The 15,861-nt window shown below is 37.1% G+C and overlaps 1 protein-coding gene across 7 annotated transcripts in view; it reads left to right on the top strand.

The window, feature by feature from the left end:
• Positions 1 to 15,861, top strand: part of NUP62CL (nucleoporin 62 C-terminal like) — a 107,077-nt gene that overhangs the window by 60,761 nt on the left and 30,455 nt on the right. For all 7 annotated transcript variants that reach the window (XM_015127963.3, XM_077989568.1, XM_077989571.1 and 4 more), the window contains 4 exons: positions 6,554 to 6,689; positions 13,725 to 13,875; positions 14,468 to 14,517; positions 14,663 to 14,797. In XM_015127963.3, the coding sequence (XP_014983449.1) occupies positions 6,554 to 6,689; positions 13,725 to 13,875; positions 14,468 to 14,517; positions 14,663 to 14,797 (472 nt within the window). The remainder of the gene's footprint in view (positions 1 to 6,553; positions 6,690 to 13,724; positions 13,876 to 14,467; positions 14,518 to 14,662; positions 14,798 to 15,861) is intronic.

Raw genomic sequence — 15,861 nt, 5'->3', positions numbered from 1 at the left:
TTGATGCTTAATTGAGCATGAATAATGCTCAATTAACCATCACCATCCTCTTGTGCTATTGGCATAGTTAGGCATTAGTTAAGATTGGTTACCACGTGACTTATATTTTCTACCACTTACACTTCAATTTTGAGACATGATTATGATTCTGGAACCATTTTGATATATGTAAGCAGTATCCTTCTCAACTATGATAGATTTCATGAATATGACCATGTCCAGGGTTTGGAGTTAAAATTATTGTTCAGTCAAAACTTGCTCTCTGACCTTTGACAGGTTCCCCCACTTATCTCTCTCTGATGTCCTTGTCTACAAAATGAAAATATATTGGGACCACAATATCTTTTAATTAACTTTAATGAATTATAACTTATACATCATAAAATTAACTTACTTTAAGTATGCAATCCAGAAATTTTAGTAAGTTTATCAAATTGTGTAACCATCACTGTATTTAGTTTTAGAGCATTTACATCATTCTAATAAGATCCCTCAGCCACAGACAACCACTAATCTGTTTTCCATCTCCATAGATTTGCCTTTTCTGGACATTTCATATAAATGGATTGACCATGGTATTTTGAAGTTTAACCAAAAGTTTCTAAAGGACTCTTCAGATGAAAAAGACTATATAAATTTCTCACTGTTTTTGATTTAAAGGGTAATAGTTAATATTATGTTGTTCTCTGCTGTTGGTGCTCCAACAACTTCGGCTAGAACATTTAATATTATAACCTTGGGATTTGCATTAAAATTCCCTGGAGCAGGTGGAGCAGCTCCTACTGTAGTTAATAAAATTTTAGAAGTATCAGGATGTCTTGGGGCTCTCACTGGAAATGTGCTTTATAACAAGCAGTAAGTAAGTTCTATGGCTTTTAGGGCTAAGTGGTTTTGACCATCTCATCAGAGGATCCAAAAGGTACACTAATATGTTTATGTAGATGATTGCCAAAGAGTAGAATGAGACAATTGATATCAATGATGTTACTTCTTTGAGATGACTACAGGCAAAACAGCTGCCAAATTCTTGCCAACCATCAAACTTAAGAATTTTTGTTCTTGATCACAGTATTTAGCTGGTTGAGATTGATAAAGTTTTCTTTTTTTCTCTAAAAGTTAATTTAAGTTTTGACCTCTATTAAAGTTGACCCTCTTCTAAAGTTGATTACAGGAATTTCTCTAGACCTATTCTAAATTTGTTTCTGCCAGTTAGGAGCTAGTTAGGTTGTAGGTGGAAGAAGACTTGGTTATCCATTGCCCCATAGCTATTGTGAGCTGGGTGATAAGGGGTCTTCTACCTAAACCTGTCTTTTAAGTTATACTCCATTTTGGAGCAGTCTTATTTGTTTTTACTTTAAAAAGTTTACTTAGGGATGAAATGACTCTTTTTTAATCTGGCTTAAACTAAAAGTCAATCCCTTTTAAGCTTAAAATAATTATTCCTAAACAGACATGTATATCATCCCTCTCTTTTTTTTTAAGATATAGTCTCACTTTGTCACCCAGGTTAGAGTGCAGTGGCGTGATTATAGCTGACTGCAGCCTAATCTCCTGGATTTATGTGATCCTCCCACCTCAGCCTTCTGAGTACCTGGGACTGCAGGCATGCACCACCATGACCAACTAATTTTTTTTTTTTTTTTTTTTTTTTTAGTAGAGATGAGGTCTCACTATATTGTCCAGGCTGGTCTCAAACTCCTGGGTTCAAGTGATCCTCCCACCTCAGCCTCCTGAATATCTGGAACTACAGGTGTGCACCACCATGCCTGGCTGATTTTTTTTTTTTTTTTAGTAGAGATGGGGTCTCACTACATTGTCCAGGCTGGTCTCAAACTTCTGGGCTCAAGCTGTCCTCCCACCTTGGCCTCCCAAAGTGCTCAACTTGTAGGCATGAGGCACCACACCTGGCCTCATCTCTTTATTTATTCTTTTACATGACCTTATGAGTTTCTACTGTTTAGCAGGCTAACTGGCCAATGTATGAGACTTGTGAAGGGTGTGTCATAAGAACGTTGCAAGTTACTATATTCGCAAAAAATGTAACACATTATTTCCCCATAAAACAATGACAAAATAAAACCTGGTTCTTTTAGTTATGGGTTGAATCACTGAAATATGAATGGGCAGCCTCTTTGATGATGCTGTCATATCCAGCCCTTATCTATATAAGTCTCAAATTCCTTCGTGCAAATACTACTTCTGCCACTAGCCCATCCCTTAGCACCATGATATGATTTGGCTGTGTCCTCACACAAATCTCATCTTGAATTGTAGCTCCCATAATTCCCACGTGTTGTGGGAGGGACTTGGTGAGAGGTAACTGAATCAGGAGGACGGGTCTTTCTCATGCTGTTCTTGTGATAGTGAATAAATCTCACAAGATATGATGGTTTTATAAAAGGGAGTTCCCTTACACAAGCTCTCTTGCCTGCCACCATGTAAGACGTGACTTTGCTCCTCATTCACCTTCTGTCATGATTGTGAGGCCTCCTCAGCCATGTGGAACTGTGAGTCAATTAAACCTCTTTCCTTTATAAACTATCCAGTCTCGGGTATGTCTTTATTAGCAGCGTGAGAACAGACTAATACACATCATTTCACCCACCAGGACCTAACGCACTTACCCTTCTCCCCATTAGGTATGTCTCAACCTGACAGCCCCAATTTGGGGTGTTCTTTTTCCCTACTTACCCTTCTTTCTCTTCAAGTGTATTTACTTATTCAGATTCTTTATCTCACTAACCAGTCTTGCAGAACAGCTTTCAAGCGTTTGTATCTGCAGATTTACAGCCACTTGGGATTACTCTCTGCCCTAGGTATAATCACCAAATTTTAAGAGAAGTTTGCTTTTTATAGTCTGGGAAGGTGATGATGTCCATTTCCGGCATGGAATAAGATGTATAGTTGTTGATCAGGGACAGGATAGGAAAACTGGATAGTAGAATATTTTAAAGACTATTTTCACTATTTTATGCAATGATTTTTAAGACTATCAGAATGAGATTTATTTAAATGTGAGTTCAAATTTGGTATGTAGTTTTTTGTATTATTTTTAGAACCATACTTCTGCTTTACTACACAGATAATGTAGTTTTTTTTTTTTTTTTTTTTTTTTTTGAGACGGAGTCTCGCTCTGTCGCCCAGGCTGGAGTGCAGTGGCCGGATCTCAGCTCACTGCAAGCTCCGCCTCCCGGGTTCACGCCATTCTCCTGCCTCAGCCTCCCGAGTAGCTGGGACTACAGGCGCCCACCACCTCGCCCGGCTAGTTTTTTGTATTTTTTTAGTAGAGACGGGGTTTCACCGTGTTAGCCAGGATGGTCTCGATCTCCCGACCTCGTGATCTGCCCATCTCGGCCTCCCAAAGTGCTGGGATTACAGGCTTGAGCCACCGCGCCCGGCCGATAATGTAGTATTGACTGTATTAACTGGTTAAGACTAAAGTTGTAATTTGCAAAATCAGACTGTGATACAACTTCCAAACCCATTCCTTTACTAGGTATTAATTGAAATATTATTTGACTATGCCAGAGTTAATTTATGCCTTTAAAAATAGCATGAAAGATAACAAAAATAAAACTGTATAAATAGTTAAAATAGGCCGGGTGTGGTGGCTCACGCCTGTAATCCCAGCACTTTGAGAGGCTGAGGTGGGCAGATCACGAGGTCAGGAGATCAAGACCATCCTGGCTAACACAGTGAAACCCCATCTCTACTAAAAATAAGAAAAAATTAGCCGGGTGTGGTGGCACGTGCCTGTAGTCCCAGCTACTCGGGAGGCTGAGGCAGGAGAATTGCTTGAACCTGGGTGGTGGAGGTTGCAGTGAGCCAAGATCGTGCCACTGCACTCCAGCCTGGGTGACAGAGCGAGACTCCATCTCAAAAACAAACAAAAAAAAGAAGTTAAAATAATCATACCATTTTAAAATGACTCAGGATTCCTTCATGTTTGTGCTGCTTATAGGTAAAAACAATACATACATGCATATATACATATCACTCCCTCTAGAGAGAACAGTTTATCTTTCTAGACTTTTTTTCTAAGCATATACAGACATACATTAAATTTGTTTTATAAAAATGGTACCATACTCTGTGTGTGTGTGTGTGTGTGTGTGTGTGTATACACATTCTTAGAATTTGCTGTTTCCTCTTAAGTATACATCTTTTTTTTTTCTTTTTTTCTTTTTTTTTTTTTTGGAGGCAGAATCTCGCTCTGTTGCTCACTTAGCCTCCTGAGTAGCTGGGATTACAGGTGTGCACCACATCTGGCTGATTTTTGTATTTTTAGTAGAGATGGGGTTTCACCATGTTGGCCAGGCTCGTCTCAAACTCCTGACCTCCAGTGATATACCTGCTTCAGCCTCCCAAAGTGCTGGGATTACAGGTGTGAGCCACCCTGCCTAGCCAATTATACATCTTTGAATACCTATCGATGTTAGGAAATACAGATTACTTTATTAGAAAACCATCTTTGGGTGAAGATATTCTCCTTTACAAGAAGGGCTCATTTAAAAAAAAAAATTTATTTCTGTCTTGAATGCAGTAGTTACTCAGTGTTTGGGTGAATTAATCAATAAAGGGAGTCTATTGGCATTATCATTAATTTTTAGCATTTCTGAGGAAGGTTTTCCTTTCAGATAAGATTTTTGTTCTCAGATGAATAAAATGATGACTTATGGTTGTAAAGAATATCACGCAAGATCCAATCTGTAATCTCTCCACTGTTCTAACCATAGTGACTCCTGGGCTTCTTTGTGATTGGGCATGGTCTACCTCTGTGATGCACATTTCACCCTCACAAGGGCTAACATAAAGAATGGGGAATTATCATGAGAACCTTTGTGGCCAAAAAGGAAATGGAGTCTCGTGGAATTCAAGTAAAGTCATTGCCATGACACTGTTACTTTAAGGAAATTGGAACTTAAGATTATTCTTAGGGCACCTTTAGGGACCTGCCAAATCAAATATTGCATAGGCATAATTCAGTTATTCTCCCTTTGTCTACTTTTTTCTTTTTTTAAATTTCTCATTGGTCTCCTTACCTCTTTCTCTGCCTTCCTGCTTTACCTTATCTTTAATTGTGACTTGCTCATGGTCCCTTACTTCTACTTCATCTCTTTCTTCTGTCAGTCCTATCAAGTCTCTCTGCCTATAGTTGGATTCCTTCTATACTTTTGGAAATATTTCCCAGTATCTGCCTAGAGTCAGATTTTTTCCATATTGCTAAATTTTTGGAAATGAAATTCTGACTCATATTAATCCTGTTTCGCTAGAGCTTTTTGTGCCAGACCCTCAGGTAGGCTGCTAGTAGTACATTGGATGGCTTCCCATCCTTCAGTTGGCCATCCTGCCCAGTCAACTGTGAACCAGGAACAAAAAGGACAGTTATCTGGAACAAAGAATGGGTATTTGAGCTTGTTCCCTCAGCAGGAATGTTCCCTCAGGCCAGCCTCCGCCAGAGTAGTCAGTGGTTGTAGCAGGCACCATGGTTTATGAATTTATCTGGTGTGGCCATTAATCTGAAACTATTGCTAATTTGGAAAGCAAAGCTAACATAAAACAAACAATCATGTACATTATATTTTCATAACAGATTCCTTGTTACAGAAGCAACATTTACTAGTTGTAAGAACATTTGAAAATACCGAGACCAAAAAGAAGAAAATAAAACCTTCCCAGTTCCCTAGCAGCCACAATTTTCTGTGCATTGTTCATTAAGTGCTCAGTGTGTAATAAGACCCAAAAGTGCTGCAGAAATTTAGAAAACCAAAGGAACTATGAGTAGGAGAGAAGTAGGTGATAAATATGGGGAACAAAGAATTTGAGTCAAGCCATGAAGGATACTTAGGATTTTATCTATAGAGAGCAGGACATTCTAATAGGGGTGTAACAGAAAAAGACACATAAGAGAGAGTCTGGGCTGTAGATAAAGCTTTGAGAGGCTTTTGACTAAGGTTTGCAAAAATGCATGCCTAGTATTGACTGTGGTATAAAGAAATAGGCATTCTTTCCTATTGATAGGGACATAAACTGGCAAAATCAAACGTTTAGATAGGGCAATTTGGCAAGTTATGTTAAAATTTAGAGCATGCTGACACTTTGATCTAGAAATTTTATTTCTAGGAATTAATTACACAGATACAGTCATGTAAGTATGCAAAGATATAGATGTACAGAGATCTTTTGTAAATTGCAATTATTCTTTTCTTGAAAGTTTCATAAAACTTACCAGCAGTGACATCTGGGACTGGAGTTTTCTTTATGAGAAGAATTTTGAAGACTGATTTGATTTCTTTCATGGTTATTGGGCTGGTTAGAAGTTTTATTTTTCTATGAATTTATCCAGGATTTTTAGTTTTCAGCTGGAAAGTTAATCCAGGTACCTGGCCTGCCATTTATTATTTCATATTACAACAGTGTTGAATTCAAATCTGCATCTTTGAGTTCAAATTTGTATTTTTAAAAATGCCTCCATAATTTAAAATCTGAACGATAAAGGCTTAAATGAAACAATTTCTCATTTCTTACTAACATTATACACTTTATTTTCCAGTTACAACTTCAACGACTACCACCACCACTTTCACCACCAACACTACTACCACAATCACCAGTGGCTTTACTGTGAACCAAAACCAACTGTCATCAAGAGGGTTTGAAAACCTTGTACCTTATACTTCAACTGTTAGGTAAGCCTATTTATTTAAAAACTTGCATGTGTTTCATTTTATTTATCATGTACAAGACATTTGCTTGGATAACTTTAGAATAATATTTGAAAGTTAGCTAAATGATTGAGTTGAGGGAACAGTTAAGAGAAAGATTTCTGTAGCTTAGGAAGTTGAATAACTAACAGCACACCTTTGCCTTCTGAATATCATTATAATAGAATCATTACTATTACGAATAATAGCTACCACTTATTGTGTAATTACTGTATGTTTGGCAAGATGACAATGCATTACAAGCATCATGTCATTTATCCTCACAGTAACCCTATGAGGTAGGCAGTATTTTCATTCCCATTTTGTAGGTGAGAAAACGAGAGCATACAGAGATTTTATAATCTGCTCATAGTTGCATACTTGTTAATGGTTGATCCAGGATTAAAATTCAGGCAGTCAAACTCTGGATATACAGGCTCTGGAGCCTGTATATGATGTTTCTCTCTAGTATTTGTTCATTTTTTAAGTTAAGCTTTTTATTTTGAGATAATTGTAGAGTCATATGTATATGTAAGAAATAATACACAACATTCTGTATGGTCTTTATATCATTTCCTCCAGTGATAACATCTTAACAGTAATATAGTATATCACAACCAAGATATTGATATTGCTATAGTCAAAATTCAGAACAGTTTTATCACTACAAGGATTCCTCCTGTTGCCCTTATATAGCCACACCCACTCCCCTCCTTTCCTTGACCCTGAGCAACAATTAATGTTCTCTATTTCTATAATCTTGACATTTCAAGAGTGTTGTGTAGATAGAGTCATATATATGTGACCTTTGGGAATTGGATTTTTTATTCAGCATAATTCCTTGTGATCCACCCAAGTTGTCATGAGCATCAATAGTTTGTTCTTTTTTATTTCTCAGTAGTATTCCATGGTATTTTGGATGCACCATGGTTTGTTTAACCATTCACCTGTTGATGGACATACAGGCTGTTTCCAGTTTTTTTGATATTATGAAAAAAGCTGGTGTGAACATTGGTGTACATGTTTATTATGAATATAAGTATTTCTCTGGGATAAATGCCTAGGAGTGCTGTTGTTGGGTGGTATGGTGGTTACATGTTTTTTGTTTGTTTGTTTTGTTTTTTAAGAAACTGTCAAATTCTTTTCCAGGGTACTGTGCCATTTTACATGCCTACTAGCAATGTATGGGTGATCCAGATTGTCTGCATTCTTGCCAGAATTTGGTGTTGTCACTATTTTTTATTTTAGCCCTTCTGACAGATGTGAAGTGATATCTCATTATGGTTTTAATTTGCATTTCCCTGATGACTAATGATGTTGAAAGTCTTCTCACATGTTTATTGCCATCAGTAGAGCCTCTTTGGTGAAATGTGTGTTCATATCTTTTGTCCATTTTCTATTTGGATTATTTGATTTTTTTACTGTTTGGTTTTGAGAGTTTGTTATGTACTCTATATGCCAGTCTTTTGTCAGATATGTGGCTTATAAGTATATTCTTTAACTGTGTAACTTGGCTTTTTATCCTCTTAACAGGGTCCTTTTGTTGTATCAAAACCTTTAATTAATGAGTTACAATTTATCACATTTTCTTTTAATGAATTGTGCTTTTAGTGTCAATTATAAGAAATCTTTTCTTAGCCCTAGATCCCAAAGATTTTCTTCTGTGTTTTTCTAAAAGTTTTATAGTTTCACATTTTACATTTAAGCTTGTGATCCATTTTGAGTCAATTTTTATATAAGGTGTGAGGTTTAGGTCAAGATTAATTTTTTTTTGTCTGTGGATGTCGAGTTTTTCTAACATCATTTATTGAAAGACTATCTTCCCCCCAAATTGCTTTTGCACCTTTGTCAAAAATCAATTTGTGTCAAATGCTTTTTCAGCCTCAGTTGATAGTCTTTTAAGATTCTGTTTCTTTATCTTGGTGAAGTGGTAGATTACACTGATTGATTTTCAGATGTTCAACCAGCCCTGCATATGTTAAATAAATCCCACTTGATCATGGTGTATAATTTTTTGATACATTTTTAAAAATTTGGTTTCCTGGTATTTTGTTTGAGGACTGTTGTGTCTAAGTTCATGAGAGTTATTAGTCTGTAGTTTTCTTCTTCTTTTATGTCTCTAGTTTTGATATCAGGGTAATATTGGCTCTATAAAATGATCTTAAAAGTATTCTGTTTTCTGTTTTCTAAAAGAAATAATGTAAATAGGGGTATTTATTTACTTCTTATTATTATTTTCTGAGACAAAGTCTCACTGTGATGCCCAGGCTAGAGTGCAGTGTCAAGATCTTAGCTCACTGCATCCTCCACCTCCCAGGTTCAAGTGATTCTCCTGCCTCAGCCGAGGCCTCCTGAGTAGCTGGGATTACAAGCTCCTGCCACCACATCCAGCTAATCTTTGTATTTTTAGTAGAGACGGGTTTCACCATGTTGGCCAGGCTGGTCTCGAACTCCTGACCTCAAGTGATCTGCCCGCCTCGGCCTCCCAAAGTGCTGGGATTACAGGCGTGAACCACCATGCTCGACTAAAGGGGCTTTTAGGCTAAAGGGGCTTTTAAATTACAAATCAATTTCTTTAGTGGTTCTAGAACTATTCAGGTTATCTAGTTAATCTTTGATGAATGTGTGGTTTTTAAAGAGTTGGCCCATTTTTTATGTTGTTAAATTTGTGAGTATAAAGTTGTTCATAGTATTTCATTATTGTCCTTTTAATGGTTGTAGGGATATTCCTGTTTCATTTCTGATATTAGTGGTTTGTCTCTTTCTTTTATCAATTTTATCGATCTCTTCCCAAAGAGCCAGCTTTTGTTTAATTAATTATTCTCTATTCTTTTCATGTTTTCAATTTCACTGATATCTACTCTATTATTTCCTTCCTTCTGATTGTACTGCGTTCATTTTGCTCTTTTTCTAGTTTGTTGAGGTGTGAACTCAGACTATTGATTTGAGACTTTTCCTATTTTTTAACATACACATTTAGTGCTATAAATACCCCACTCAACACTTCCTTAACTGTGACCTACATATTATGTTATATTGTGATTTCATTCAGCTCTGTATACTTATTAAATTTCCTTTGTGAATCCCTCTTTTACTAATTTATCATTTAGAAGTGTGTTGTTTAATTTCCAAGTGTTTGGAGATTTTCTTGTTGTTTTTTCTGTATTTATCGCTACTTTGATCCCATTGTGGTATTAGAATATGCTTTGTATGATTTTAGTTCTTTTATATTTATTTAGGTTTGTTTTGTGGGTGAGTATACAGTCTGTCTTGATGAATGTTCCATGGACATTTGAAAATTGTGTTTTCTGCTGTAGGGTGGAATGTTCTATATATGTAAATTAGATTCTGTTGCTTCACTGTAATTTCAGATTCTGTATTATTGGAGTCTTTCTGTCTAGTAGTTCTTTCAGTTGTGGAGAGTGGCTTTTTGAAATCTCCGCCTTTAATTGTGGACTTCTCTATTTCTCCATTTAGCTCTATCAGTTTTTATTTCATGTATTTTGAGGCTTTCTTGTTTGGTCGCCTACACATGTAGGATTGTTAGCCTTCCTGATGCCTTGATTCCTTTATCACTATGTAATGTCTCTCTTTGGTTCTAGTAATTTTCTTTGCTCTGTAGTCCACTTTATTTGATATTAATATAGCCATTTCTTTTTAAAAAATGAAGCTTGCATTCTTTCCATTCTTTTACTTTCAAACTGTGTATTAATATATCCTTGTATTTGAAGTGAATTTCTTATAAACAGTATATTGTTGGATCATTTTTTATTCACTCTTCCAGTCTCTGTATTTTATTGGTATGCTTAGCACATTTATACTTAAGGTAACTATTCATATGTTAGAGCTTAAATCTGCCATTTTATTTGTTGCTTCTGATTTTTGTTCTTCTCTTTCCTTTTTTTACTCTGCCGTCGGTTGTTTGAATATTTTTGGGGGGTTTCATCTTGTTCTGTTAATAGTGTTTTTAAGTACATTATTTTGTATAGTTTTATTACTGGTTGCTCTAGGTATTCCAGATACATGCATTACTTACAACAGTGTAGTCATACCACTACACTGTGTGGGTGAAATACAGAAACCTTAATTTCATTTAATTCCTTTTACCCTTCTTAGCTTTTAAGTATGGTTGTCTCAGCCATTTCTTCTGTGTACATTGAATATCACATCACATGGGGTTATAATTTTTAGTTCAGCCATCAAATGATTTAAGAAACGAGAAGTAGAATAGTATATTTACCCTTGTCTATACCAATTTTGATATTCCTTCCTTTATATCAGGGGTCCTCAACCCCTGGGTCAAAGACCAGTACTGATCTGTAGCATGTTAGGAACCGGACCACACAACAAGAGGCGAGCAGCAGGTGAGCATGCATTAATTACTGCCTGAGCTCCACCACCTGTCAGATCAGACATTAGATTCTCATAGGAGCGTGAACCCTATAGTAAACTGCACATGCAAGGGATCTAGGTTGTACACTCCTGATGAGAATCTAACGCCTGATGATCCTCCTGCAGGCCCCTCCCACCGTCTGTGGAAAAAGTGTCTCCCACAAAACCAGTTCCTGGTGCCTAAAAGGTTGGGGATCGCTGCTTTATATGATGTTCCAAGTCTTCTGTTTTCATTTCCTTTCTGTTTAATCTTCAAGGGTAGGTTTGCTAGCAACAAATTATCTTGATTTGACTTTGTGTGAGAATATCTTTATCTCCCCCTTCATTTCTGAAGGACATTTTCACCAGATACAGAAGTCATTGTTGACACTTTTTTTTCATTCAGTGCTTGGTTTTAGATGAGAAATCTACTGTCATCTAAACTGATATTCCTTTTTAAGTAATGCATTTTTTTCTTTCTGGTTGCTTTCAAGATTTTTTTTCTTTGTCTTTAGTTTTCAGAAGTTTAATTATTTTGTGTCTTAGTGTGGATTTGAGTTATTCTGTTTGGAGTTTGTCCAGCTTCTTGAATCTGTGGGTTTATATCTTTTGACAAACTTTGAGAGTTTTCAATCTTTTTTTTTTTTTTTTTAATATGTTTTTCAGTCCCATTCTCTCTTTCCTCTCTTTCTGGAACTCTTATCATACAAATGTTACTTCTTTTATTATTGTCCTCCAAGTCCTTGAGACTTTTTTCATTTGTTTCTGCAAAGTTTTTCTTTGTTTTTCTGTAAATTCTATTTGTCTGTCATCAAGTTTTCTTCTTCTATCCTCTGTTGACTGCATTCTCTTATCAAACTCCTTAGGTGAGCTTGTTATTTCAGTTATTTTACATTTCAGTTCTATATCTTTCATTTGGTTGTTTTTCATAATTTCTATTTATTTGCTGAGATTTTCTATTGTTTCATTTGTTTTAAGAAAATTTGAAATGGCTTGTTTGAGCCTTTTTTTGATGGTTACTTTAAAATTCTTTTCAGATAATTCCAATATCTGATACCTCTCAGTGTTGGCATCTGTTGTCTTTTCTCTTTCAAGTAGTGGGTTTTCTGGGTTTTGATATGATGGGTAATTTTTAAAATTTTATCTTGGACATTCTGTCTATTATGTTAGGAAAGTCTAGGTCCTATTTTCATCTTTTTTTTTTTTCATCAAGCATCTCTTTATTGACATGTAGTACAAGGGATGGGTGTGTTTGTATGTTCAACTTCCCACTGGACCTTACCTACACCACTCCAGCAAAAGTGGAGCACTTATTCACACGCTGTCTCAAGGCAGATGGGTGGTTTGGAAACTCTGCTTCCCGCTTAGCCTCATTGACTCATTGCTCATGAAAGGCGAACATTGCATGCTACCACTTTATTGCCAGTAAGTGGAGATGTAAGCTCAGTTCCCAGCTGGGCCCTGGAGCCCCCAGATCAAGGGGAAGTGGAGGACTGACTCACACTGCTTAGTTGCTGCAGGTGGAGGCAGAATTTAAGCTTCCTGTTGGCCCCACTGACACAAGGGGAGGGAAGAAGCATGATGTCAACTACTCTGTTTCATATCACTTCATTCAGCCTCCTTGGTTCGTATGAAGGCTTAGCTCTCTACTGGGCCCAGCTGACACAGGCTCATGGGAGAAGGGGGACAAAGTACTGACTAGGCATTCTTTGCCCTACCTCATTTAGTCTGGCTTTGCCAGTGGATGTGGAGGTCAAGCTTCTCATTGGGCATTGCTGACCCCATGGATGGTAGGAAGTGGGATCCCTACAGGTCCTAACTTGAATTACCTTGTTCAGTTGTAATGATGCTGGGTGAGTATAGAGATTCAGCTCCCCACTGGGTCTCTCTGACACCAGAGGCAAGAGGTGAAGCCTAATGGTGACTAAACCCTGCCTCTTCTGCCTCATTGAGCCTTGTTGCTACTGGGTAGGAATTTAGGTTCAACTTGTCATTGGATCCCACAGAAAGAACCCTGGTGGAGGAACTGGAATTGTGCCTGTGTCTTCCACTTAGGGAATTGATGATTACCTTCCCACTGAGCCCTGCTGACACTGCCACAGCAGAGGAATCAGCATTGACTGGCTCTGCTGGCCAAGGGATCAAAGATTAGCTAGTTACTGAGCCTTTTTTGATACCACTTGGCAGGGGAATCAGAGTTCTACATGGTTCTGCCCAGTGGGGAATGCCCACTCTCTTGTGGATACTTCTCAGACAGGGAATGGGTCACTTTGACTAAGAGCTGGGGGAGAGAGAATCCTATCTCCTTAGCTATGCCTACCCAGAAAGGAGCTTCTGTCATGCTGAGCTGGGATGAGGGGAAGAGAAAGAGCAGATTATGGCACAGACTTTAGCTATTCTTGCTGTGATTTAGTAGGTTTCTTAATAAATCTTTATTTACTATATTCCTCTAGGATAATTTCAAGTGACTTTGAGGGGTTGTTTTTTTAAATCATCTTTACCAGTTATGTTTGTTTTCTTGGGGTGCAGGTACGGGAAACTCCTTACATGCTGTTTTCTTCTCAGAGTCCTCCTGAGTTCATTTTTAAAATCTGATCACACTTTTTAAAGTATGATTATTGGATCATCCTGCATCCTTTTATGTTTTAGTGTAGTAGCAACTCCTGTGATGACATATGGTCACCTGGAGGGTCTTATAAATGAGTGGAACCTTGAGCTGGAAGATCAAGAGAAGTACTTTCTTCTCCAGGCCACTCAGGTCAATGCTTGGGACCGTACATTGATTGAGAATGGTGAGATGGTAAGAAGATGTTTTCATTAATCTACCTATATTGTGCAAGTATTTACAGATGAACATAAGAACATAGACCTGTGTTTTGTGGTTTTCTTTGTTGTTGTTGTTTTGTTTATGTTTTTGTTTTTTGAGACAGGGTCTTGCTGTATCACCTAGGCTGGAACACAGTGGTGCAATCACAGCTCACTGCAGCCTCAATCTCCCTGGCTCAAGCAATCCTCCTACCTCAGCCTCCTAAGTAGCTGGGACCACAGGGGCACACCAGCACCCCCAGCTAATGATGTGTGTGTTTTTTCAGTAGAGATAGGGTCTCACTGCATTGCCCAGTCTGATCTCAAACTCCTAGGCTCAAGTGATCTTCTTGCCTTAGCCTCGCAAAGTGCTGGGATTATAGGCATGAGCCACCATACCCAGCCCTGTGGTTAATTCTCTATTCCAATATTGGTGAGCAGTTCAAAATATATTCCTTAGGTAATAAGTACCCTGAATAAAAGGAAATCTTTCATATTTGAAGTGTATTTGAGAAAATTAATATTGCTCTAAAATTGTTATATAAATTCAAATACTTATATTGTTGTATTCATATTTCTCTTTATAGATTAGTATTTTACATGGAGAAGTGAACAAAGTGAAACTGGATCAGAAAAGGTAGAACCTTAGATTTCCTTGGTTGAAAGATTAAAGACCTATCTTTTTATTCAGTGTTTTTTTTCCCTCTGTAGTTTGTTAACTCTTTTCTTTTTGTCACTCCAAATTCCTTTCATCAGCCCTTTTATTAACTTACTTTATTCAGGTTGGAACAAGAATTGGATTTTATCCTGTCAGAGCAGCAGGAACTAGAATTTCTGTTGACTTATTTAGAGGAGGCTACGAGCAACCAGAGTGGACTTCATTATCTGCAGGATGCAGATGAGGAGCGTGTGAAGACGTAAGTAACTGGATAAAGATTGAAGAATGGGGCAGGACTTACATATTATGAGAGCATTCCAGGAACAGAGGGGAAAAGTTGAATTGGAAGGCAAAGAATACAAATCGGTAGAAAGGGACAAGCTTTTGTAGTTGACATTTATCAATTTGTTTGACTGTTTTCTGCTTATCTTTTCTGGATGCTTGTAAATGAGGAAATCATTCTGGCAATTTTGTTTTATAGCATTTTGTTTATTGTTATTACTGTCAACCTTATGCATGTTCACTGTAAAGGTTTTGTATTTGTCAAATTTGTTCTTAAATTAGAAGTACAAATTTTATGTGTGTGGTGTCATGGTATTGTGGGATATTTGTGGTATCCTCTTTATGTTGATTCTGCTAAAACTAATGTTCATGCAATTGCTTTAGTGATAAATCATTTGCTATTTTAAAGGCAATTTGTTAATCTGGAGGCAAACTGTATAGCTTTCAAAAATGGAGTGATTTTGTCAGTGTATTAGGAGGGCTATATTTTATTTGTGAACTCTTCAGTCTTTACCTTCTGTCAGTACAGTGCCAATGTTTCCGAAGTAACTTTATTTCTCTGGAACTGAGGTTTGGTAGTCTGTCAATTTATTAAGTATTAGAATTTGTATGAATGAACAACATAATCTAGACTGAGACTAAATTGGACACATTTTATCAATAACTTATTATGAGTTAAGACTGGGCCTATTTTTAACATGCTTGCAAGTTAACTTTTTTGTAGGAGCATTAAATGTGGTAAGTACAACTAATCTGTATTAACCTAAACCAGTTTCTGCTTTTGTATTTCAACCTTTGTGAATTTTTCTTTTCTTTGTATTGCTTTCTATGCATTCTATCATTTTTTTGAAACATATAGAGTTACATTTTTGGCCATAAGATCCTAACTATAGTTTGAAGAAATCTTCATGACATTAGTTCCTTTCCAGTTGCTCTTTTGTAGTCAGATATATATTCAAGATGAAGTCTTGCTCTGTCGCCCAGGCTGGAGTGCAGTGGCACGATCTCGGCTCACTGCAACCTCTGCCTCCTGGGTTCAAG

Source organism: Macaca mulatta, chromosome X, assembly GCF_049350105.2.
Source record: "Macaca mulatta isolate MMU2019108-1 chromosome X, T2T-MMU8v2.0, whole genome shotgun sequence".
NCBI classification, from domain to species: Eukaryota; Metazoa; Chordata; class Mammalia; order Primates; family Cercopithecidae; genus Macaca; species Macaca mulatta.
Note: the sequence above shows the minus strand (reverse complement) of the source record. Positions and strands in the feature narration are given on the sequence as shown.